The sequence below is a fragment of the Toxoplasma gondii genome, chromosome IX (assembly GCF_000006565.2).
Source record: "Toxoplasma gondii ME49 chromosome IX, whole genome shotgun sequence".
NCBI lineage: Eukaryota > Apicomplexa > Conoidasida > Eucoccidiorida > Sarcocystidae > Toxoplasma > Toxoplasma gondii.
This window is the reverse complement of record NC_031477.1, coordinates 4,045,939-4,072,759: the sequence shown is the minus strand read 5'-3', so window position 1 is coordinate 4,072,759 and position 26,821 is coordinate 4,045,939. Positions and strand designations below refer to the sequence as shown.

Below are 26,821 nucleotides of genomic sequence, written 5' to 3'. Positions count from 1 at the left end.
TCATTCTTTCTTGCGAGGGTTCACTGTATTGTACCAGATCACGCATTTTGCCCTTTCCCCTTTGTTCGCGATAAAACAGGAACGGCCGAAAATGACCCTGGCAGCCTTGGAAATTGTTCCCTTTTAGTCGCACACCACAGAAACATAACCGCGTTCCCTCTCCATTTCGATCTCCTGATTTTCTAAGAAAACGGTTCAGTTCTGCAAAGTTCCCGGCACGAGTGTGTCCCCGGAACTGTTGCAACTGCCATGAGGGCTGGAGGTAACCTTTCTTCAGAATATCCATCGTTTCGAGGGTGGCCGCCTTCGCCAGAGCTCTGGTAGGGTACCATTCACCCATGTCTTTCCATCAAAGTCATTTCGATAAATCTCAGCTTCTTGCGCTGAAGTTCAATCCTTTCATTTATCCAAAAAACTGCTCATGTCTGTATCCCAGACACCCAAGTGACGGAGGGCTGCCTACTTGCCGCCGCTTTCGCAGTCTGGCGCCGGATATGGGAGGTTGTTATAAAGGGATTAGAGAGCAGGCTCGTCTCACACACGGCTACATAGCCTACAGCCAGTTCTCTTGGGCATTTTGATAAGAAAGAAAGGTTGTTCATGAGTTGTGGCGACCATATTTTCTTGACGGAAGCCTTCCAGCCACCCGCCTCGCGGGGTGCTTGTAGCGCGCCGCGCATGCGTTACGTCGAGACACAGTGGCTTGTTTTTAAGGAGAAAGTCGCTTTAAGTAGCTGGCTTAACCCGGGCTTGTTCTTCATCATATCGATGAGAGCTACCATTTGCGCCAAATGTAGAGAAAATGGGGCGTCACAGATGGCAAGGCTCCATCAATGAGGAGCAGCAAAGACTCGATGTGTTTGTGAGACACTCTCTTCCTGGCTCTGGAGAGACCTGGCGGTGTAAGTTTCACAGAACGGCTTGTCCTGGTTTCGTTTCCGTTTTTTTTCGTGACTATAATTTGAATCGCCTCTTTTTCTCACACCATTCCCACGTTTCTAGAGGATCGTCGTCTTTCTCCCAGGCAAAGCCACAGTACAAGCAACCGACTGTGGCTACATTCTGCTGCCCAGTAGAGTAGGCAAGAGGCCGACTGTTGTTGCTCTACCAATCTTTTCCGAAGTATTTCCGCGCATTATCCAACTCAGGCTGCCACTCAGGCAGTTGTTTTGCTGTGCGCTGGTCTTCGTAAATATCGAGGCACTACGTGGTCTAGTCTTCTACCCGGATAGCTGGAAAACGGCAGTTACAGCTTAAGCTGTCTCCCGAGGGTCCACGGAGCCCGGCGTGTCGAGACAGTACCCTGCTGATGGCGATTGTTATCGTTCGTTCCTTCTCTACTCGTCGGCTTCACCGGTTTCTTTGTCGAGATCTCGAATTTTCCCCCTTTCCAGTAATAGCTTGCCCCCATCTCCAACCATGGACGCCTCAAGAAAAGGAAGGCGGAGGCGACCTTTGTCGCCACTGGACTCTGTTGATTTCTCTTCTGTGACTTCATCGGCCTGTGCCTCTTCTGAGCTCCGATACCCTGCAGTTCCTCGTCCTTCGGATTTCGCTGCCTTCTCTGGTTTCCCCAAATCTGACTCGCGGTCTTCCTCTGCATCGAATCACACCTCTGCATCAGTTGATGCCCGTACCCGTCTCTTGCGTTCCAGTGATGCCCGACAGTCCCTCCCTGTATTTTCCTCTGTCGCATGTTTGGGTCGTCCCAATTCGGGCGAAGCAAGTGGCAAAGACACACCAGAGCCCGGACCATCGACGAACGCTGCCTCTGCCTTTCGTCCGCTGACCCCAAACGCTGCCCTTGCCGCCCAGACGGGGACACCCCAGTCCATCACGAGCGCTCAACGGTCCGCCGTTCTGCGGGGTAGAATGACACCTGGAGGAAATGGAGTCGCCGCAAAAAGAATACAAATCGTCACAAGCGCCCCGAAGGGAGAACCACAGGTGGCGGCCTCGACGCCGAACCATGAGCATGGACGCGCGAAAGGAGATTCTGCTCTCATGGATGTTATCTATGGCGGTGGAAGGCGAGGCGTCTTCGCTCCTACCCCCGAGGACTCATCCGCCTTCTACATCCAACTCGCTGATTTGCAGCAGCGCCAAAAACTTGAGGCTTCGAGGGCGCGAGCCAAAAAGATCTGGTTGGGACCGACCGCGGCAAAGAAGGAAGATTCTCCGGGCCGCCTGTCGATCCAGGCAAAAAGACTGAGTAAAGCGGCGCCTGAAGGTGGGCATTTTTCGCGCGAGTCACTCGGTCAGATGAGGGCCTCGTGGTGACGGCTTCCCTTTTGTCTGTGCCTGAGGGGAAAACACGGTTGCCACACCCAGGTTAAATGGACTTCTGTTGATGTTTCATTCACAACTGGACATGGTGTGCTCTTCGGAGTTCTTTTTGCTTCCTGGCTGCCTTGCAAAGTAGCCCAACGTTCACTTTCACCGTCAAGAAGACCCCTCGCTTTCGTTGGTCGGGTTCCAGCTCATGACATTTTGTGTGGTAGTGTGTGTACCCTACGGATAAGGAATTGAGAGAACATGCGATAAGCTGCATGAGTCAAGTTATTCGTTTTTACATGGTTCTCGGTCGGTTTAGCTTCGCCCTTCTTGGTGACTTCTACTTTTTATCCAGGTGATCTTCAGACCGTCGGCAAGGCCGCTGTATACGACCAACGCCATTCCAGATTCGGCCCGCAGCAAGAAGCGAGTGAATCGCCAACCTCACAATCCGGTAAGTTTTCCTGCCTCTTTCGGTGGACGCGTGGTCAGCTTACTGTCACACAGTGTGACAATCATGCCCGTACGTTCTGCGTTAAGCTGGCTTGCGCACCTGTCTTCTCATCAACAGACACCCGTACATAGCTACATATGGAGATGCATCCTATACCCAGCAGACCCAACAAAAAGGAGGCCGTAGTATGCATGGGGGCATCTGTGGGTCTAGTGTTGGAAGAACGTGTCACATTCAGTCCTAGCGTACTCGGTGATAATCTACTTCGACAAAGCTCCCTTTTGTGTAGTGGACCGAATTCAGTCTTTAGAGAAATGACGTTCCCCTCATATGATGATATTTTTGTACTCCCCTTCCAGAAAGGGAAAGCTCCCCTTGAAAGACCCTGCTTGCCTTTTTGCCGGCTTCCAGACACTTGGAAAAGTGACACACTCTCTGCCTGATCTTGCGCCCAGCTGGTCAAGTTGTAGGGGTTGAACATCTCATCGTAACGTTATTTTGCGTCTGACTTTCGTTCCCTGTTCCTTTGGCCTTCCCCTGTTCTGGTTTGTGCTGTGGTTTGCCCTTTCCTTTCCACACATCCAGGGTTTCTTTTTTCCCCCGGTTCTGTCCTTAGGTAGCGCAGATGACTTTTCAGCTTTATCGGGCCAGGCAGAGTCGGATACGGCGGTGTCTGACGCCGAAAGTCCTAACCCCATGTCCGACATGCACTCATCGTTTCTTCTAGACCAGGTGGATGAGTCTCTCCTAAGGCGTTCCACGTCGTTTTTGAGGTGCGGAGGCCACGTGATTCTGCGGTCGCATGTCGAGGGAAGCACCTTTTCGTCAGGAGCGAATGCCAGCGGAACGCTTCGAGGTCGCGGTGCCAAAGGGAAAGGAGTGAAACTGTGGGATCTAGGAACGGTATTCGGCGTGGAAGGCCGGAGAAAACTGAAAGCTTCTATGGCAGTGACGCGCGCGATGCTGGCAGCTGCGAAACCAGAGGGAAGACACAGATCAGCGCAAGTCATCGACTCGAACTTTTTAGGTCGCGTCCTTATTCAAAGCACAGACTCCGACCCCCGCCTCCGCGATACAGCAGAAGACAGCGGCGATCGATTCCATGACCGTTTCGCTTACAAACCCGATCCTCGCGCCCACCCGAATCTCTCCGTGGATGCCAGACAGGAAGTTGTCCCCGTTGGGTGTCTGCTTTCTGGCAGGTGAGCAGTGATCAAGTTCTCGGACCGAGTAGAGATATCTCATAATTTGCCCTACAGCAACTAAGGCTGCCCCTGTATGATTGCTGGACACTATCACCTGACTGAACTGCTCAAGGTATAAAAAACGACAAGATTTCAATATCCTTCCGGGATTGATATTTGCCATTCGGTTGTATGTGTTGGACTCTAACTTCCGGACTAAACATTCCTGTTCTTTGGGGCAGCCTTCCTTTCTTGCCATCAATACGCTCTAAGGGGACAGGACCAAAGTATAGAGGATGCTGGTTGAGTCTTGATGGGTGCCTCATTTCAAAAGTCTTTACCAGACTTTTGCTTGTCGACTGTCGGGCTGCAGGGTCGGGTGTGAAGAAATGCGTTTAGGGCATCACATTGACGTAGTTCAGGCGTGTTTGCACGTTAACGACTGTTTGTAGTTAGCTTTACCTTGCATTTTTATAGGTTCTGTTGCGCTAGTTTTACATATCCTGTGCTTGCGTTTTCGTGATTCTAGCAACCGTGCAGGTATGGAAACTGGCCGGCCTTTGTTAGGGTTTCCTAGATATAACTGTACAGTGCCATGTGGTGGCCCCTCAGCCCACAGGGCTTCATAGAGACCCGTTGCGTTCGTCTGCCGTTTCCATGATCGTACCATAGTTTTTCAATGAATGCGCGGCTCTCTGGTTTCGCCGGTATTTTGAGTTTCCTTGTTATCATCTGCATCTCACCGTGTCCTCGTGTGTGTGTGCCTTTTCTGCGGGTTTGTCAGTCCACAAGATCTCGAGGGCAAACTCGGAGATTTGCTGTACTTGTCGGCGAGCACGCCGGCTGCCGTCGTCGATACACTCCGGGGGCGATTCTACCATGACGAGTACTTTACGAAATGCGGAAACATGTTGATTTCTGTGTTTCCTCCGAAAAATCGAGAACGCATTTTCGACACGGAGTTCAGCGAGGAAAACCGGTGGCAGTACTACGCCGGAGAGATTCAAGACCTTCGACCGCATCCGTTTCTCCTAGCTCGACGAGCACTCGAAAATGTGTGGCTGAAAAGGCGAAACCAGTTCATTCTCACTTTCGGGGAACTCGACGCAGCTCAGGATAACATCCAGAAGGAACTCTTCCGATACATCTATACCTTCGCTCCTCGCGATGGAGCAAAAGACCAAGACGGGAAGCGTCCAGATTCTGCGTACTCGGTAGGACAACGACAATGGAGGGCTGGAAGCGGAAGGCAGAGACCGAAGGTGTAACAAAAGCGGTAGTATAAGCCGAGAGACAAACGGGAATACATGTGTGATTGGCCGATCCCAAGCGCACGGTTCTCTCTTTTAAAATCTGAAGATATTCTGTGTCGATCCGGTTTAGACCCCACTATTGGAAAGTCCTCAGCTTTTGATGTCTTCCAGCTGCACGATCTTCTTCCACCACACAGAAACATCGGATAAGTGTCCCTACGGTGATCTATAGTTAAGAGCTCACAATGTTTCTCGCTTGCGTGCACACATATGTATGCATGAGTGGGTGCGTATATGGTATCCTATAGGGTACAATGCTATTCTACGTGACTGTCTCTGCTTGTCATAGCATTTGGTCTTTTTCTCGTTTCCTCATTGTTTTCTCAATGTATCTTCTGCATCTTTCCTATGCATCTCACAGATTACACCTGTATATCAACAAAGCCGCGTCAATGAAACAGGACTTGTCTCCCGTCTGCGTGTATCCCCGAAAAAAAGAGTCTGCCTGCATGCAGAATGGATGTCATCTTGGCTCGGGTCTCTTGTTACACTGGTGCAGTTGATGGACGAGCAGAATCAACGAAAGGAAGTTCTGGACGCAGTGGATCGCCTTCGCCAGGCGTTTTCCATCACGACCCAGGATGGTGGAATCAGCGAGCGTTGTTTAGATTTGGTGCGGGCTGAATTCAATTCTGACAACTATCTCATCGGCATGTCCTTCGTCCCCAACACAGCTCTCGAAGCAAACGTGTAGGTTGATTAAAGTACAAGGGCGACATGTGACATCGAAAGAGTTTTGCTCGCTGTCGACAAGACAATGCTAACAGATGTGCGCTTTCCTGCATCTGTGTGTATATATCACAAACGTGCATGCAAGTATATGTCTATATGCAAGGGCGCGTCAACGGTTTCTAGATATAACTGTTGTCTTTTCTTTGGTGTTTTCTGTCTTCTCACCTGGAGGTGCCTTTTTCTCATTCTTTGTCGTGAGCCGCAATGCGTGTTGTATCAAGGGAGTTAATCTCGTGCGCGGCGCGGCACACGTACTACCCTCTTCCTGTGGCAAACATCTGCTACGCGGTTCTCTACGGCGTCCACCACCAGCCTGACCACCCGATTTTATCCCAGACTCAACTCAAGCCAGTCGACGCTTCCTTTATCTTGAAGCAGCTGCCGCCTCAGCCTGTTCTCCCTTACGAGGAAGTCCAGTTCGCTGCCTACCTCCAGTTCGTCCAAGATTTGCAGAAGATTGGCTTAAACGAAACAGAGATCACCGAGTTCACGCGCCTAATTAGTGCGGCTCTCGTCGCCGGTAGGTTGAAGCACACAGACAGAAACCGTAGAGCTGGACAACGAAACCAGAGGAAGGAATCTAGCACACAAAGACACCTCGAACAAGGAGGCCTCTTTGCTAACATGCTCACGCGATGGTTTGCCGCTGCACCTTTCACAGGATAGGTCAGGGTGCTGAGGAGGCCACCAATATCTTCGAGCCCTTCGCATAGATACAGTGTAATCACTTGAATGGCGTGCATCTCTTGCCAGTATATATATATATATATATATATATCTCTAGTCATATATATATGTATATATGTAGATGTATGCTCGCGTACATGGAATGACATGAATGTCCACGGTCACATCTGGCACAGCCTTCCGTGCTGTCAGGTAGATGCGTATCGGCGTGCAGACTGGGCAACACCCTGGCAAACGCTCTCCTTTCTGCCTTTATTTCAGACTCAATAGAGCAGGAACGGAATGAAGACGAGGCGATCGGGGGCGGTCAGCGTACGTGGAACGAGGAGAAGACAGGGGGAAGAGGCTGTCACCTGCCTCCGGTGAACACGAACCCACTTTTCGCGGGTCGCGATGGCGTGGAAGTGGTAGGCTCGAGAGTTGACAACTCCGTTTATGGAGAAGGAATCCGCCGCACAAGTTGTTTCAGAGATCCATTATGAAGAGTAGGAAATTTCTTGGCATTGCAACACAGCTCGATAGAGTTCTCCCGAGTGATGCTCACTGGGCAATTCCAGCAGAGCAGACAGAGATCCTCACGCTTGTGGCTTAGGGTGTAGGCTTCCTTGCGCAACCTTGCGGCTCGAGGAAAATCAGTCTATAGAGGACAGAAACACCAGGCAAATAAAGGTCTCCCGTGGCGCCAGCGCGGATACACGACCCTACATATGAACACGGATCAAACCCTCATGTCTCTTTGTCTGTGTACGTAACTTGCGCTACCGTCCTTCTCATTGACGCATCTACCTATCTGCAGATGAATACTGATCTACAGAGGTTGGATATGTGTCTGTTTACATACAAATTAACGTTGTGAGCACGTGCGCCCATGGTTTTTTCTACATTCCCAGCTGCATGTCTCGTGAAAGGCAAAGGAGCATTTATAGCCTCTCCAATATGCGCGCATGTATGTCGGGACATGCAGTTGAGTGCATGCGTCTGTTTGAAACGATTTCAGCCTCGTGTTTCCTTCCGCCTCTCTGGTTTGGGTCCCGTGTGCATCGCAGCTGGAATCGATTCTGGGCCTCGTGCCCGAATCTTTGAGGGATTTTTACCAGACAGAGCAAATATGGCAGATTCGGACTCTGTCTCTGAAGTTGTTCTCTCGACTTCGATGGTGGCTTTTAGGCAGAATCAATGACGCGCTGAGGTGTCGAGACATTCAGTTCGGTCGTAGGACGTAAGTAACCTTCCCTTGTGGTAACGGGAAGTCTGTTCCTCAAATCAGAAGAGGTTGCTTTCTCATTCAAAAATACACGCAGGCAAATCAGGGGATACCTGCCTCATCTCACCACTGTCAAATCAGCCAGTGTACTGGGCATCTCTACATCTCTCTGTTTTAGCTAATCATACCTTTGCATATTTATCCCTGTATATACATGTACTTGTATGTGCAAAGGCGTACTCGTGCATCATCACAAAGATGGTGGTTAACGTTTCTTTTGTCTCTCGATCCGCACCATTCTCGAGTTTCTCCGTGCACCCACTATTTGGCGACCCTCTCCAATTTGCTTTTCTCTCTCAGAAGCATCGTCTTGATGGCCTCGACGGGGCTGGATTTGCGCCGTCTCCACTCCTCGTGGTCGCTGTTGCAGCTCATGCGAAACTATCTAGATGAATGCTTTCTGAATCTCTTCGTTTCCTGGGGCTTCACCATCGGTATGCCACATCTAGTAGAAAACCAGATCGATTACTGATTTGTCATTGATCTCAACCAGTTAACGGATCCTGTAGAGTCTCTTTCTACAATACCGTGGACGCATTCACACGTCGCACAGACCTCTCCACCGGGAATGGGTGTGTCTGTGTAATTGCGAAAGTATTAGAGGCAGATTTATACACAATTGTACTTATATATACATGTATGCATGCCTATGTCTTTCCGACTCCATACGCGATATATATATATATATATACTTGCATATGCATGCGCCTGTATTCTCATATGCGTCGGCGACTTCTGTCCTTCGGAGACAGGCCTTCGGTGAAAAACACACGTTCCCCCTTTTCTACCGTAGGCGCTCGGTGCCGCTGCCTTCTTTTTGTTGTGACGAGCCGTCGATATTCTCCTGTAGCTTCTTCATTTCGGTCCTTCTTTCCTTCTCTATCTGTGTCAGAGGAGGCGTTGTACGCCCGAGAAGGCGTGGAGAGTCCGGACGTGAAATATCGATCTCCGCGAGAAGTGTTGGAAATAATCGGTGGGGAGCAAGGCATTTTTTATCAGCTGGGGAGGCTCCACCAAGTTTTCGAAGGCGAGTTCGTGACGGCTTCATCGCTCGCAGCCGGCAATGCTGCACAGCAGGTGGTAGAAGATGTTCTGAGACTTTCCCCGTCGCCAGATGTTTTCTTTGTAAGGTTGCGGAGGGAGGGAGAGAGAATGGAGGGGAAAAAGCAGATACCTCAGAACCTCCGGAGAAGCAACGCGTTAAAACAGTTTCATGTCAGAACCTCCAGGCAAACAACTCGCTATTTTGTCCTAATTCGTCCCCCTCCCCGGTGGTAAATATCGTCAACGAATGGAGGAAGAGGCATTTATATTTTATGCGGGTGATACTAGCATGGTCTGCAGATTCTACACTTGAGGGGTTCGTTCTCGTAAAAAGTGGTCGACAAAAAGAGGGCAATACGAGATGCTGTTATCAGTGATTTGAAGCATCAGACCGTGTCTCTTTGGTTTACACAAGCGGAAAAAAGAGTGACGGCTCGACCTGCCGAGCTCTGACAAAGGGAAAAACAGAGAGACAAAACAGACACAGGCGAACCTTCTCCATCCGCTGGTAACCTGACCAGCTGACGAGTTGTTCTTTTTCATTCGTAGACGCATAAGCAGGAAACGGATTTTCTGCTCACATTTGTGGGTGTGTGTGCGACTATGTGGTTTGCGTGTTCATCTAGATGGTGTGTGCGTGGAGGCACAAATGACGACGTACACTTGCGTTTATCGACCCCGCGTAGTTTTGCATTCTGGCGTAGCCGCCGCTGAGTGTGAGAATTTGGATGTTTACGTGATCCGGTGCTGCGAAGCCAAAGCGTGGATTCCTTGGGCATTCCTGATTCGTCTCCTCAGAAATTTTCATTCAAAACAGATTGAGATAAAAGTGTGAAGATTCGAGGCACAGGCCACCGTTTGGCCTTTGATTTTCATGGTTGTAGGCGAAGCTTGGGAAGCCTCAGCTTTTGAAGAGAGTTGTTTTCCTCGGTTTGTATCAGCATCTCCATGCCAGCTAACTACTCCCTCGTATTAATCAAGACTCAGTTGTGTGTTTCACGGTCTCCGGTCTCCCTGGTGCATTCTTTCAGACCCTCCCCGGCTACGAAGCGGCGAGAGAGAAGGCCGAGCAGGCGGAGGAGCAGCTTGCGCGAGGTCGAGGAGGAGTGAAAGATGAGCACCAAGGGCCGGTTTTCATGCGAAGGAGAGATCCGGGCGAGGCGGCAGGAGGGAATTTGAATCGGCGCAACGTCACAGTTTATCAGAAGAAGGACTCGAGTGAGTGGCAGGCAACAGTCAGAAGGAGGAACGGCGCTGGAGCGTCAAACGAAGAAGCCTGTCTCTTGACGACGAGCCGTGTCAAACTCTGGTGGCGGGAACGTGTTGGAAAAAGATGCCAAACATATTTACATCAACAGATGCGGCGTACCTGACAGTCGAGTCGGAGATGCAAATGAACAAGACTCGTGCGAATTCGCCTCAATCGACTCCGAACCCATCACAAGAAGGGAGTTGGAGGAAACGGAAACAAGAGGGATGGCAGTCGAGGAGCTCTTCATCACACATGAAAGGGGGCCTGGTGAACCCGACTTCTGCTGTCTTTCGACCTTTTTGTCTCTGTCCCTCTGCAGTTCTGGGGCAGTTCGTGGTGCGTCATTCGACTGGTCAGGCGCGGTATGATGCCCGCGACTTCGTCTCCGTCAATGCGGCGGCTTACACTCTTTCACCAGGTAAAAATAAGGTTTTCCGTGTGGTTTCGCCTCGCTTTCATCGCTGATGCGCGTTTCACCGAGACTTTCTTCGCCACTCTCGCTGTTTTACGGTTTTGTCGCGTCCTTAATTCTGCTCTCTTCCTTGGCACAGGTCCCTCCAACTGGAGAGGACGTAGTGACTCTCCGGCGACGAAGCTCTCTGAAGAGCTCTTGGGGCTTTTTCATGTCTCTCGCCATCCCGATGCGAAGTCTAAACCAAATGTCAACAATCGCCGGCACGGTGCCGATATATATCTTGCTGCATGCGCTTGTCGATTGCGCGGGATGGCGACTCGATGATGGAGATAGCAGCGTGTTCTTTTCGAGCTGTGTTTTCTTTCTAGAGCATGGTTTGTGTCGGGGAGAGGGCGCGAGAGGAATTGCCGGTATAGCGTTTGTGGGCTCTCCAGTTCTTCCACTCCGGTGCTTTCGTGCTCTGCGAGGGTCCTCAAATATCTCGATCCGCCGTCGACATGCTTGTCTCGTCCGCCCTTCGTTCATTGTCGAATCCAATGTGCGTTGGGATACGCTTTCGAAAGTTGAGGGATGGATGTGTGGGTCTGACAAACTCGAGCGGGGACTGTACAACTCAAATCGAGTAAACGAAGACGTTGTAGTTTCTAGGATACTGGTAGTATGACTCCAGTTATCTAGGAATCAGAGAGTGGTGATCACCGTTTTGTGCAAGCTAACACCATGCGTCGACTCGACATTTCTGACGCGTTTGCGGAGTGCGATTTCGCGCGTTGCTGAACACTCTAGGAAGGTTCTTTTTGCTTTTTATTCGCCTTTTTCAGACTTGTATAGTGTCCTGTCGAGGACGAAACTGGCGCTCCTCCGACGCATCATGGGGGCCGGCAACGAGGCAGATGAACTGCCTCACACTCTTTTGAGGACAGATGTGGTTGCCCAGTTCCAGCAACTCATGAACTCTTTACTTCTTTCGGACTCTCCGGTACGCTTCTTTTTGTCAAGGGAAAAGCTACCATGTTGGGGAATGTGCATCAACCTCTCGTGCGTGTCGAACCACACGTCGGCGGCATGAGGATCGCGCATGCGTCGACAGTTGCGAAAGCGAATGTATACGTTCAGCCCCGTGTGATAAATCCTTTCAGGAAATGTAGTTTCGGTTCGCATGTGGCAAAACGAATCCGCATATATAATTAAGTCTACACATTTAAGGAAACCATATCATTCTCGACTTGCACGCATACATCTACATTCTTACATACTATGTCGAGGCGTAGATAATGCAGGAGTTGGTTGCGAATCCTTCCGGAACGGCGCGTAGTGTTAGGAGGCCATTTTGCTTCGCCAATGTTTCTTCAGGATCCTCCGGAGTGTCACTTTATTGCGTCGGTGAATTCGACGCGGATCGAGCTTCCGTCGGTGGCGCTGGCGAACAACAACGCGACGGTGACTGATGACATGTGGGGGCGAGTGTCCTCATTCACGCGTTCTCGGACTTTCGATCCGGCTAAGAAACTTCGAGACGCTTTCGCGCTGCAGATCTTGGGTAATCGGGGCGAGAATGCGGAGACATCGGACACAAGCGAGAACGACTCGCCGAGGTCGGCGACGTCTGTGTCGCCTCTGCAGGGTCCCAGAAAAAAAAGGGGGAATCGCGAGGAGCACGTTCAGGTGCCGTCGGCTTCTTCGACAGTTGCGACCTCGACGTCTGACAGAGATGAGGTGGGAGACGAAGATCCGAAGCACAAAGGCCGAAAAGGCCCGCCGCTCTACTGGAAACAGAAAGCTGTCCAAGTTCCTGGATTCATGGAAATTTACACTCTCGAGCCGACGACCAGCGAGTTCGACCTCAACCCGAGTATTCCGTCAGGAAAGAACACCTCCATCATGGCGGTACTGAAGGAAGCTGAACAGCGGAAGCCTCGTCGTGCCAGAGAAGAAGAGAAAAGCCCCCTCTTCGATTACGCCCACGTTTGGGGACAGCTCGCAGATTTGCAAGTCTTGGTAAGACCAGTTTGTACCAGTTTCTCACGTGCAACGCTGGAGCCTTCTCTTCCGACAAGATTTGGTGAAAAACCTAACATGCCATGTCAGACATACATATTGCCTATTTTCTTTTTCGCTGTGAGCCCTGGCGTTCGGTTCTATTGCTTCATGCTGCCCTTCCCGTCGTTTTGCCCTTCTACGTATCTCCAAGTAGATCGTCGTGCCTATGCTGGAAGTGTAGATATATGCAGAGACGCTTCACATATGTTTGTGTACATCGGTGCCTAGCTGCTGCACCTGCATGTATCAGGGTGTTATCTGTGCATTTGTTACCGTTTGTTGTTTGCAGAATTACTGTACATTTCAACACCAAGGAATGACCGTGCGCCTGACGTTCGCCGAGTTTCTTCGTCTCTATGCCGTTCTCGTCGTCCCCATCGTTTACCCACATAATTCAGTCGACGACCTTCTCGGTTCACGGAAGCCGAAGGAGGCGGTGATTTACCTTCTTCAGGTAAAAAGAACAAGACGGAGAGTTTTCTTGCTTCGAATATCGCCTTTCAGCTTTTGGGAACTTTGGTTCTAGGGCATAGAATAAGGAAAAAGCTGCGACTCTCTTACGGTAGCTGAATCTATCGCCATTTAGTTCATGGCATGCGTGAAAAGATTAATAACAGTATGGGAGGAAATCCGGTGTGAAGTCCCGCTTCACCCACATGCCTGTGCGCTTGCAGACAATCAAATTTCCTACTTCGGACTACCAGCTTGGCCGCTCCCTTGTCTTCTTCCGGAAGCGCACGTTCCTTGTTCTCGAAATGCAGTAAGTGGAAGGACTGGGAAAGTCTTCCTTTTGTCTCCATTCTACTCCAGAAAATATAGACAGCAGTGAGACGCAGTCTTTTTCTTCTATTTTCTGACACGTCTTCTGGCAGCTTTGTCTCCGTCAATTCGAGCAAAGATCTGCTCTTGCCAGTGGTCACTTTTGTTCATATCAAAGAATGTGTAACCGTACTATATATATATATATATATATATGTCTATACATTCACAGGAACTCATTTGGTGAAACCTTCGTCTTTCCGCCTATGCATGTACGTAACTATGTGTCTGTGTATTGCCATATCTTCCCGTCTATATCTTGGTGTTTTTTGCTAGTGTTGTTCTCTCTTCCGCTGTACCCGCGGTTTCCCCTGATTAACTCTCTCTCCCCACTGCTTCTCAGACGCGCAGCTTATCTACGGAGAGTGATGCCGGCAGTGGCGACGCTTTGCCGGGCCTGGCCGACTTTCCGGGCTCGCCTCTTCCGCACGGAAATGCACTGGCTAGCTGTGCGCGTGCAGAGTCAAGCGCGAAGGATCGTGTCTTGCATGCAAAGAAAAGAAATGCAGAAAGTCATCAACTTCCTCACTGGCGTCGTCATCTTCGGCATGCATATCGATAAATACCGAGACTCAAATCTTACACAGGAGCAAATTCGGAAAATGGAAACCAAGTAGGTCACACACAGACACACACATTTTTGTTGTCTCTACTATTCTCGAACGTCTGTGCGCATGTGTATGTATATGTGGATATATTTGTGTGTGCAGGCAGATATATTTATATATAAAGTGTATGTATATATATATATATATATGTAAATCGGGACTGAGTCTGGAAGGAGAGGCAGAGCGATCGATAGGGACGTGCGAGTGTGGACAATTTCTGTGTTTCACTGTGGGATATCCACTCCGAATTTCAACTTTGTGGTTCCAGATCCCGCGACAAGGAAGTCTACTGTTTGAGATGGGCAGCCACCACCTTCCTTCAGGCGTGGTGGAGGGGCATCCTCGCGAGGAAGCGCGCGGGTGCCATGCGACAGGAACTCCTTGTCACTTTTGCATCACAGATTATTAAAGTGAGTCGAGTTTCTGAGACATGCTTGAGCATATATATTTATATGTGTCTTCTAATGTATATGTATACGGCCGTTCAAACACGTCGGATACGTAGGTCTTACGTTGGTGGTGGGGTCGAGATGTGCAAATGCTTATCTGTGTTCCTGTCGGGACACAGCACTGGAAATCTCAGCGAACTCCGCATATCGTGTACATGCGGGGTTTTAGGAGTGGATAATTGTGCTGAGTTACGTGGGCGCAGACGCAACACATTTTACTTTTTTATGAAGTCCCGGACGTAGGTCTCTCCGCTTCCACAGGACAGCTGTTGATCTGCTGAAGTGCCGCCGCACAATCAAAAGCTGTCAAAAAAACGATTGCAAATGTTCGTTTTCCGTGGTGGTTCAAGGTTAACCTGCATGCTTCTTCACTCCTTTGCTTACGCCGTCTCACCTGCACTGTGCATCAAGTGTTTGCGCTACAGGAAGGAAGATGGTTTAACTCAGAAAAAAGGTCGAACGTTTGTTTGTTTGTTTTTCTGCATTGAAGCCACGTGCACGTCCATGCATGTCCCGCGACGACTTTGTTTTTCATTCGTTCGTTTTATTTCTCCAGAATACTTGGCGCCGGTACAGGGCCCAGGAAGTGCTGTTGAGCAAAGTCGAATTAAATATTATCCCTGCCAAGGCGGCCACAAGGATTCAGGCTCAAGTTCGGAGGTAAGGCGCTTTGTTTCGTCATTTTTCCTTCGAATGTCGGACGTCTGCTGTGGCTTACGAAAGAAGCAGCGGACCAGTGTGCCGCGCGTTTAAAGCTGGTACTGCAGATCTTTCTCTGTTTGTTCGCTGGTTCCGGGGCCTCCCGAGTTTGTCGGCAGCAAAGCACGCATGGATGTGATGCCGATGTGTGAAACACCACGATAATTCATGGAATGGTGTGGGGCGGTCAAGTCCATGTTTTCCAGTTCCCAGCAAAAAGGGAAGAAACCGAATAGAGAAAAAGAATACGGTGTACCCTGCAGTTGTCTAGCGTGGGCCGGGCTCGGTTTCCGGGTTAGTCCAGTGGAGAAGAAAACAAACTTCAGAGACTGTAAACTCGTGCTTACCTTCAGTGTGGGTTGAATCTCTCATTTGGAACGTAAGGAGCGGTCTCTGGGGACCTACCAAGATATGAGGAAAGTGAGGCGCACTTCTGTTGGCTTTTGTCGCGCGGTTGGTTCTTCCGTCATGTTACGGGTTACGCCGTCAACGTGTCAGTGAAAAGGCAGAAGCGCTGAACCTCACTTGGTCAACAGAAAAACGTAAAGCCTAAGTTGCAGTGGACAAGAGTGAATGTTACCTTACTGCAAACCATGGGATCGAAAACCATCTAACGTGAAGCTTTTCATTCATGGAAATCCAAAGGGCATTCACACAAACTGTCGTGCCGTGTCTTCCTGTCGCTTCTTGGTTGTTCCTGTAGGTGGATTTGCCAACGGCGGTACCAACGTATTCGCGGTCTCGCTCTTGCACTTCTCTCGATTCGCCGCAAGGGATCGAAGCTCTACGGTCTACGCGTTCAACTCAATTACACACCGATCTACAAGCGTACGACAGTTGTCAGAGACATGCTCAGGTAAGCTGGTTCTCGATGAGTCAGAAGTGAGCAGGAATTTAGATTGTGTCCCCATGCAGACGTGCCTACCTATTCTAACACGCAAAGACGTAACCTCACTCTTGCATACATCCATATATATATATATATATATATATATATATACGCATATACATGCGTATGTGTTTTTTCCGTATCAGGTTTGTGTGGGTGTATTTCTTGAGCCGTCAGAATCTGTTTTGAGAAAGGAAGTATGAGCCCGTTGATACGCGAATCTAGTTTCAAGGGTACTTCCGATTCTCTTTTCGGCGCAAGCGTCTTCTCAACGGTCACGACAACTCTAGACTCCCATCGCGGCCTGCAGCTTAGACGCACCTCCTCGGACTGCCACGAGCTGATGTGAAATAGCCTTCCTGCCCTAGGACAGGGAAATCAAACACTCCTGGCTATCTTAAGCAGCCCAGGGGAGTGGGGAGTTCGCATAGATTAGCTTTCACATGAGTCGACGGGTGTTTCGCGACACTGCATGCTTTTGTGTTGCTGCTGTTTCAGCATGAAAAATTCAGACGCAGTTGTGAGGATCCAGAGTATGCTCCGCATGGCTTATGTTCGACGGCAGTATATCACGCTGCGCAACGCAGCCATGTATTGCCAAGCAGCTGCATTCACGCGAATCAGAAGAGTAAGATTTGACTCTTGTCGACGCAAAGGCCATTGATCGATTACCGTGCGCAACGGAGCCGAGTGTCTATACACGGCGATCTCTGCAGGATTCGCTTTGTGTGCATGTCATGTGGATGTGTGCCTGTTTATGTATTTCATTGAAAATCTACTTACGTTTAAGTGGCTTTGGCAACTCTGCAAGTATAAATATCGCGCTTAAATTTGCCTACCTCCTCATGTGCTAATGGCGGATGCTACCTGTCTACCACATTTAACTGGTTATATTTTTTAGAGGAAGTTTTTGGTAAGGTAGAACTATTAGGTTCAGACAGCTCAATACCAGGCAACCGGTTTGTCCTGGGAGGAATATCTGTACGTGTTTGCTTCCCACAGACACGGCAGCTTGCTTTTCTCAGTAGCAACCCCTCCAATTCCTCAATCAGCGGTCTCATGATTTAGAATCATCAATCTAGCACTTGATGGAGTATCGTTTGCCGTGTCCTCAGATGTGTCTGCATTTCAAAAGGAGGTGTTTCTTGGTTTTTGCAGGCGGAATTCTTACAGGCCAGAAAAGCGGTCATCTACATTCAGCGGTGGTGGCGCACCCGAAAGGCGCTGTTGGAGTTGCCGATCCAGCACGCCCTCGCTCCTGCGCCCAAACTTCCAAAGGTAAAAGAGAGTTTTCTCTGGGTGTTCTTTTCAAAGAAGACTTGGCAATTACCTCGATCATCGAAGCCGATCTCACATGTTGGGTTCTTCACCGTTTCTCGCGCGGTGATTAGTATTTCAAACTGCGAACTGTGTCTGTTCTTTTGATTTTTTTCGCAGCATCGGTTCGTTTCCTCGCTGTGTCATCTGTCCAGCCTCTCTCCACACAAGGTCACAATGAAAACTCGGATGTGCATATATATATATATATATATAATGTGTCTGCACGTATACGTAATCGGATGGGAGTTTGTTTATATCTTTGTCTTCATAGTTGGCTGTGTTACCATGTGAGTCTTTGGGCGAGAAAGGTGATTTGTAGACTCTTGCCTGCACGCATGTCTGGATTTTCGTTCTTTCCTATCTCAGGGCAGCTTTTCGTTTTTGGCAAGAAGAGAACGGACTTCCGCCGCTCTTCTTCGCGGACCCTTGTTGGCTTCCCAAGGTTTCTTTGACAGCGTCACACAGCGATCGGGGAGACATTTTCTCAGCCTGCTCGATTTTCAGGTAAACACTAAAAACCGCATTCTCTTCTTTCCCTCCTGATTTACATATATATATATATATATACATATATCTTGAGTTTTCCATGTATGCTTTCATTTACTTGTATGCATATGCTCACGTGTATGTGTATATATTTAGGGTGGTAACCCGCAAACAGTCAGACATGTGTGTATGGATAGAGTTTTGCTCAGATTTAAGACGCCTTCTTCGACTTCCCACACGGATTGTTTTGCGATTCTTTTTTCCGCAGGCTGTCCAAGATATCCGGAACATTTATCCGCAAACGTGGGCCGCTCCGCTTCTGCGTCTGCTGGAGCAAATCCAGGCGGAGTCGACAAAACTCCAGGAAGTCAAGACAGCCGTGGAGAAGGGCGCGGCTTTGAACGTACGTGGAATTCCTGGCAAGAGATGAATATGCGGCCCTGCCTGAGAAAGCGTGGCTTCTGAGCGCTTCGAGCTTAGAACCCTGAAGCCTGTAGAAAGTATCTGGTGGAACGGGAAACGAGCGAGACGTGACCATTCTATTCCGTTGTTCGACAGTGACGGATACAAGGGCTCTACATTCATTTCCTTTCATGGCATCGTTTTTTTGTATCCAAACGGCTTTGTTTTTCGGTGACCCGACCTTAAGGTGGAAAGCCAACTCCGTACCACGGCGCCTGCAACAAAGTGTCGATTGTACTTGAGTCTCGTCTTCTTCCTGCGCACTCCCGAATTCCTTCTTTAGTTGTGGTGTACGCATTCATCTTGTGGTCTCTGTCTCACTTCCATGTTTGTGTTTTCTTGTCCCTTATTTCTGCGTCGTTTTCTGTCCGTCTCCCGGCTCTCACCGCCTGTCTGCAGTTGGAACAGATCGAGATTGGCGGACAGCACTCACTCGTGCTTCTGCACCAACGTGTCCGCGTCGACAAACAGGACTTTGGGCAAAAAGTCGCTTCGAGAAGCACCGGGATGTATGAGGAATTTGCGATTTTCAGACCCACTGTGTACGCATGGGGCTGGAACGATCGCGGCCAGCTCGGCACTCTGGACACAAGCATGGAGACGGATGGGCTCATGTGTGTCGGCCCTCTTAGGTTCATCGACCGGCAATTTCGCCGGTACAGAGACAAGAAAACAGGTCAGTTTCTTCCTCACAGGTCACTGTTCACGCGCTGCTAGATCTATCTAGTAGACAACAGAAAGACATCACGACCTCATATATCTTTCGGTACAAAATATAAAGTTTAATCTCCTTCAACCCAGTTCACTCGTGCAATGGTGGATATCTGTACCAATCTAAAAGTGTCTACAGGAACTCTCATTAGTAGTCCCCGCAGTAGAAAGAAGCCAACGAAGGCAGTGCCTATCCCTGCCAGGTGGAGCAACAAGTGACAGGCGGCTGTCTCACCAGCCCAGAGATAGGAAGATAGGACTCTTTAATTTGAACTGTGGAGTCAAGTAGGTCAACAGTGTCTCACCAAAAGGGGCGTTTTTCGATCTGGCTTCCTCGGCACGAGAGATTTGTTTCGACATGGGCAAATCTGCTTTCCTGTTCGCGATGTCCTAATGTTTGGTCTTTCCAAAGCGCAATTGTAGAGGGTTTCAAATCACAGGAATCGATATTTCGTTCTCAATTTCTTTCGGAAGACATATCAGTGAATGATACGCGCGCAGTTACATCTACATGTACAAACACGTAGGCTAATGTAGAAAAGGGTGCGGTTTCTTCCGTCTTGCGTATCGCGTTTATCATGATCGTCGGGGCCAACAAGCGGAGTGATTTGATTCGTCGGGGATTGAGGGGCGCTTGAGCCAGAAGTAAATTATGACTTTTACATACATGTTCAACAAGATGCTTATGCCCCCTCCAACCGTGTCGACTTGTCGAGCCCGTGCACTTCCTTGTATCTAAACGTGATGAGAGATGCAATCTGCAGTTCCGTATATTTCTCTCAGACCTTTTTCCTCTTTGAGGACCGACAACTTCTAGAGTCTCCAGTCAAGGCAGCTTGCCGATTCCCTTTCTCGGCTGCTGCTTAACGCACCTTGTTTTCTCTGCGACGTGAACTAAAGTTCTGGGATAGACTCCCGTGTCGCATCCAAGTTGTCGATCTGCCATCCACGTGGAGTGTGTGAATCTCTTGTCTTTTTTCGAGCTTTGACGTTTCTCCATGTTGACTTCAGCTCGCTTCGTCCTCTCGACTGTGCTCTGTATCAAGGAACCTGGTGGTCGCATCCCGCGTCTCCGTTCTCGTGTGGCCGTGTTGTTTCTAGGTCACCTCCTTCACCTGCTTTCGCATGAGATCGACTACTCCTACCAAGTTACTTGGATCGGCGCCGGTCTCGATCACTGCATCGCATTTGTCGGGGACGGTCTCGTCTTCGCATGGGGAGATAATCGCGTTGGCCAGTGTGGCTTGGGTCACCGAATCACCACGGTCTTCGAGCCACAACTTATTCAATCTCTGAAAGAGCAAAGCTTCATGGCGGTGAAGTGAGTTTGTCGATTTCGAGGTCATCAGTCTTCTCATGACCCCCGGCTTTCTCCACATGTCACTCGAGGGAACTACGTCTTGCGAAGAAGGCACCGTCTTTCCTCTCTCTATAAAAAGAGCCTCTTGTCTACTCAGAAAGTGTCGTCTTCGTACACCGTTCGCCTTCGCAGATCTTTCCACGTTGAAACTCCACCCCTCCTATGTTCGGTTTCATAACATCGTATTTAGTCCCCATTCAAAAGTATCCCTGCGTGCATGCATGCAGATGCGCATATAATATATAGTTGTATATATATCGTGGGCATCTCACGGATAGACACAGGGATGTTGACCCTCCGAAGTTAATGTTCTGCCTGTTTCTCCGTTTTCAGTGGCAGCGTAGGATCTCGCCATACAGCCATTGTTGCGGCGGACGGCCAGTGTGTCATTTTCGGCTCTGGAGCGTTTGTTGCGTTGGACACCATTCCCCCTGATAGCAATTTTTATACGCCCTGTCGACTTCCTCTTCCCGACGATGCAACTGCAAGAATGGTGAGTTCACGGGTTGGACAGAGACACCGGAAATCAACAAGAACATGTTTATTTGTGGCCTGCTGTGAGCATGCATTGAAAGGTAGCTGAATGTTTGTCTGAACATTTTTTGTAGGCATTGCAGCGGTGTGTTTCTCATGCATACACTGGAAGTCCATTCGATAGCAACGTATCCGCACTTCATGTACAAATAATTGTGGCGCGACGTCGGAGGCAGATATATCTTCACATGCATAGTCCTATATTTCTGCAGTTATATATATACATATATATGTCTACAAGGATTCGTGTGTGGCCACGCGTTTCCTAACCGTCCTGTCAGTGTTTGTGAATCGACGCCCGATCCTCGATCTTCAGTTGCTTCTGCTAGACGAATCCTTTCTCCACGGCCTTGCGAGTTCTTGTGTGTTTGTAGACGCTTTCTCTGCGCCCAGCAGGCGCCAATCCGTCGTCAGGTTCGCTTCTTTGTGTCGTCTTGCCTTGTTTGCAGGTCTCCTGTGGATTTGGCTTCAACATCGTCATGTGCAACAGAGAACCCGGCGTGTATGGATGGGGGCGAAATGATCTGGGACAGCTCGGGTTAGGCACAGAGAAAAAGTCGGTGAGAGATCTTCCGACTTTCATTCCTCTTCCGAGGAAACCCAGTGCCCCGTTGGTCGTCGAGAAAGTCGCGACCGGCCCCGACTTCGTCGTGGTCTGCATCTCCCCAGCGAAAGCCTGCGTGTACACATGGGGAGTTCATCTGCTGACAGATCCTTCTGCGGCTGCGAGCGCGCCAGCCGCTGCAGTCACGGTACGAAATGAAAAACTACTTTTACTGCGTACATCACAAACCTCACGTATTCATCCATGTAAACGTGCAGATATATTCATCGATTCGTAAATATGTATATACATATATATATATATGTTATTGGGGTTGCATATGCGTTTGTATGTGTGTGAGCATCTTGATATAGAGACATGCAGACCTGCATTCATGCGTGCAACTGAATATTCATTCATACTTGCATGCAGACGATTTTGTATTGGTAGGTAAGAGTGTGAGCGCGGGAAATGTTGCACCTTAAAAAATGGCGGTAATGGAAAGGAGGATTTTTGGGGGAGGGGGCGATAATGAGGCGCTTGCACTGACACATGGCTACAAAAACGAACAACACGAACAAATTATTTTATTGGTGTGACCATACACATATCTCAAAGTATATATGTTGTAGAGGGTTTTGTATACGTGCATGTGAAAGAAAGACTGCCCCTCTGTCGTTGCCTTTTTAGCCTTCAGTCCACAGGTGTAACGGTCGGGATCGGCGTATCGCTACGTGTTTTGACCTCTGTGTTTCGGCCGAGAAATTTTCTATGGTCACGACCTTGTATAGAGCCGTGTGTTGCAAGTTTCTTTTGCGACAAATGCTGCAGGGTCGAGGAGTCAGGGCCGCTATGAATCCGTTTCTGAAGATGCAAGCGGCAAAGACAGCGGCGCCAAAGACTGCAGCGCAGGCGCCGAAACCGCCATTCAGGCGTTTGACGAAACTTCGGGCTGTTTGTGAACCGACGCTGATGACGCATCCTCTCTGGAGAGGCAGAAAGATTGTGGATGTAGCGTGTGGTCTTCGGGAGGTCATGGTAGGCATCATAATAGGCAGAGATAGTACGGCGGAAACTTGATCTTCAGTTATCGTTGCTGTATTGCATTTCCGCACTCAGGTCTTGACATCAACCTCTTGTCCGTCAGAAAGGAATCAAAGTGGATGAGAGAACCCAGCAATGTGTTTCAGAAAGGTTCACTCTTACAGGCTCGTAGACACGGACAGTCTTCTTTTTCCGGGAACGAGTTTTTTTCGCTGAAAGCCGGGGTAAGGTGATGTTCGTTTCTGATGCCTCTTTACTTCACGTGCAGGTCTTGACCGACCTAGGGTTCGTTTTCGGATTTCAAAGTTCAACCGTCAAGTGGATCGAACAAGAAAAGCCGCCTGAGCCTGAGCAAACAGCTGCAACGCCGACTTACAGCGCGTTTTTCAAAAAAAAAGAGGTGACGCCCAAGGAACCTGAACCGGCCCCGAAGGCGCGCGTCCCATCTGCAAGGTTCAAGCCGATCACGGGAAGGTTTTCGCTGGAGCCAGGACTTTTCAGTTTCCGATTCTGCAGGTCAGATGCCGTGCTTGCACGTGTGGCAGTTTTGTCTCAGGTTCCGACTCCTCGTACCACGTGAACCCCTTTCAAACCAGTGCCACCGTTCCACCATTATATCTCGATAGACACACAGATGTGTGCGTAGATTTTCTTTCCACACTACACAGAGATCTATCGCGGGTTCTTTGTGGGCGGGTCAGTTTTTCTTCCTGCGACCCCTATACGCTTTGTGTGGATGATGTTTATACCCATGAGCACACGGTCCCTGGTGCACACGATCACGACTAGTCTTGCACCTTCTGAATGTGTAACAATGGAATTCAGTGTCCTTGAAAGAAGGCGAAGCGGCATGTTTATGTGTCGCGACTTCGTAATGAAGCGCCTCTAATGTTCTCTGCTTCGAATGCTTTCTTTCAGGCCCTCAAGAGGCATTGTCAAAGAGCTTCGCAGCTCGTACTGCAGTGTGTCCTGTAGCACCTTCTGGGCGAATTCCGTGAAACGAACCAGACGGGAAGTCGACGAGGTGATCGCCGCGACAGAATCAGAAGTGCTGAAAGAGCAGTTTTCCTGTACAGGTAGGTTGTTATATCGAGAAAATGCACCAACTTCTTTGTCCACATGGGTTGTTCACCCGTATCTATAAATATAGTTCAAGAGAAAAATATGCATCATTGGCATAGGTATCCTGAGAGATACATGCTCACGCGCATCAATCACAATTTGTGTTTGTATATAAGTATATGCATATATATATATATGTATTATATCAGTAGATATGTATGTTTTTGGTGCAGTTGTGAGGCTGAGTTTGATTCTATCTTCATTCGAGATTCTGCGCGTTGGGTTACTTCGACTCAAGACCCTAGAATTTACGTCTGGTGTCAGTGTGCGTACTCGGTGATGAGCACTTGGAACAGGGGTTGAGAAATGAGTTCGTGTTGGTCTCCTCTTTTTGTTTTTCTGCCGCTTTTCTTCCCACACATCTCTGAAGTACGCGATCCTCGGTAGCTTCATTTGAGGTAAATCGTCGTAGACACATGTGAAATGTGTTGTATGTCTTCATCGGTAACGGTATGTTTTCAGGGGATCGTCTCAAATTTCCTCCCTCAATCGTGGCGAAGGCTCGAGAGGAACACAAAAAAATTCAAGAGGAGCAGCTTATGGCGCATGGGCAACCCCCGCCACAAATGAAGGTGGGTTAACAGTCAAAGAAAAGGATGCTTCTGAGATGTCCTACCTTCATGGCGTCTCCGACTTGCATTTTGTGTTACTACAATCATACACGAGAACACAACTCTCCTAGTGTCCCCGTTTTCCCGGGGGCGGAGCGAGGTCGCAGACACTCTGGCACGAGCCCCTCGTTTTACCCAACAAGAAAGAATTTGCCGTCATCTTTCCAGAAAGGAGAAATTGTTTCTACTCATTCCGATCCCATAAAAACATACGTGCATGTACGTATTTGTGTAGGTCGATGTATTTGTATGCGTCAAATATGTGTCGTGTGTAGAGGAAACGTGAGGCTATGAGCCGCAGGTCTAAGCCGCTTGCGCGGGGGCGTTCTGTGTCAATGGGTTTTGTGTAGGATTTTTCGCCGTGGCCTCGAGAAATGGAATGGAGACAGCCCATGCCAGACCCACGCTTGGTCGCGCGTATGAAGGCCGAGTACAGGAAAGAAGCGGTCAATGGTCCTTCAAATTTAGGATCAGATTCAAGCAAGTAGTTATGCAAGGCTCCACATGAGTACTTCTGGTAGAAATGTATCTGTGGAGATACAGGCGCATTTGTATCAGTCTGATATGAATACCAAAATCTGCGAACGTGCGACTACGAAAGTTTTCTTTGGTGTCCGAAAACACTGGAATATTCAAGTCTCGAAATTCTGAAAAGGTGGGGGTCCATTTTCCGCAATTCTTACGGCCATCTGTTTTCTGTGAAAGGTAGGAGGCACTTCAGTTTTTTCCGTTCTTTGATACCTTTTTATGGGTAGTGGTTGGCCAGCTTTGATGGTCGTGATCGACCATGATATTCCACGTCTTCCCACTGCACAGTGGCGTGTCTAGCGCCAGTTTCTAAAATGGAGTGATGCAACGAAGTCCGCCGCGCCCATACAAACGCGTGTGAGTATGCACACAATTTTCTGAATTTGCGCGTTTCTCTGTATTCATGCATATCGATGAGTATGGTAATCAGTATATACACTGTTGTGTCTCATTCCTTGTCTCTGTCTCCGCTCTTTTTCTCTGTTCCTCTCGTCGCTTTCACTTCCTCTTTTCTCTCCTGTCCTTCTGTATATGGGGAAACTGTAGTTGAGTAAGCAGGGAAAAGCGTGTGATGGTGTCGGTGAAGGCAGACACGCGTGTTTCGTTGATTAAACGAAGTTTCTACAACAAAGGAGACGAAACGCTTCCGACATTCTTTCAGCCGTGCGTTGCCCTGGTGTCTCGTAGAGTCATCAGTCGATGTTTGCTCTCCTGGGGTGCAAACAACGCGCCTTATATCAGCACGTTGTGTCTGGTCCGAAACTCCAATCGGAGAAAGTATGCGACTGGTCACGGATGAACAAATGCATCCCCGTGAGACATAACTCAGCAATGGATCTACACTTCAGAGCGTGCGTCCGTCGTTCAGTAGCAGTGTGCAATTTCGTGTCCCTTCCATATAAGCGAATGCAGATTCGTTTTTGCAGGAACATGAAGCCGTATCTCTGTCGCGCTCCGCCAGTTTGCATGCAGATTCATATATTAATGCCACATGGGCGGTCACGTATCTTAACACATGTGTACGAATTTACATATCGACGAATGTTATTATATTACGGTCCCAGATTTGCAGAAGCCTAATTAGCTCCATGCATATATATACACACTCCCTCTTGTATGAATATATCTGTAAGACGGAGGTTGCCATAAAAACGCAGAGAGCAGGTGGTGCTCTGGTAGGCTGGTGCAAGTTAAAGCGTGTCTGGCACCAGCTCTCCGCGGCGATGTCTCACCGCCACAAAACTGTGACCCGGAGGTGTTTTCGTCGCCCCCGCTTTTCCTTTATTTCAAGCAAGGGCGCATAGGCGATTAGCATTTGACAGACCTTCGTCTTCTCCCTTCATAACGTTGGCTGCGTCATCCACTGCACTTTACTCGCGCAATTGAACAAATCACGGAGGCGGAGCCTCTGGCATTAACAGACAGATTCACATGTCTTGAAACAAAGAAGAAAAAGCCTTTCAAAGGCGCTAGTTTTCCAAAAATTCTTGAGGCTGTTCTGGTAACTTGACCTTGCCTGCCATCAGGGACAAGCAGATCAGTGGGACAAACGATAGAGAACAGATTCCCTCCAATACGGTCATGTCCTGGAAAATGTGTTGCGAGTACGCGCATAGGGATGTATTGATAATTGTGTATGTGCGAAAATAGGTTGCATAAGTATGCACACGTGTTTGCATGCGCTGTGAAAGTGGCAGAAAACGACGGTTTATCGTATGCTTCGGGCTGAACCAACACGGACAGGTGAAGAATGTTTCGCTTTTGTTCCTTACTCTGTGTAACAAGGACTTCAGTTAAAACTCTAGATGGTGCCTCTGACTCGCTGCGCAATCATGTTCGAATTTGCCTTTTGTGTGTCATGCGTAGGTGTGCCCCAGGAACAGCATGAGGCTGTGCTGTTTCGGTTTGCTAGGCCTTTGGGACGAGAAGAAGGATATATTTCCCGCTGCACGGTGATGTGGTGGACTGCTGAAGAG

General features: G+C 49.0%; 1 protein-coding gene across 1 annotated transcript; it reads left to right on the top strand.

The window, feature by feature from the left end:
- Positions 1 to 589: 589 nt before the first annotated feature.
- TGME49_291020 (myosin head (motor domain) domain-containing protein) lies at positions 590 to 25,505 on the top strand. The gene is made up of 33 exons (XM_018782133.1): positions 590 to 2,230; positions 2,630 to 2,728; positions 3,345 to 3,930; positions 4,697 to 5,126; positions 5,725 to 5,915; positions 6,179 to 6,477; positions 6,906 to 7,051; positions 7,691 to 7,863; positions 8,209 to 8,342; positions 8,801 to 9,033; positions 9,984 to 10,170; positions 10,524 to 10,622; positions 11,441 to 11,598; positions 11,973 to 12,617; positions 12,949 to 13,113; positions 13,334 to 13,419; positions 13,822 to 14,091; positions 14,355 to 14,496; positions 15,092 to 15,195; positions 15,938 to 16,090; positions 16,622 to 16,751; positions 17,282 to 17,401; positions 17,810 to 17,947; positions 18,198 to 18,332; positions 18,791 to 19,067; positions 20,204 to 20,423; positions 20,796 to 20,955; positions 21,446 to 21,748; positions 22,372 to 22,578; positions 22,853 to 23,100; positions 23,503 to 23,660; positions 24,169 to 24,278; positions 24,668 to 25,505. Exons 1-33 carry the CDS (start codon positions 1,420 to 1,422, stop codon positions 24,803 to 24,805), a joined length of 7,455 nt encoding a protein of 2,484 aa, XP_018636457.1. The 5' UTR covers positions 590 to 1,419; the 3' UTR covers positions 24,806 to 25,505.
- The last annotated feature ends 1,316 nt before the right edge of the window (positions 25,506 to 26,821 follow it).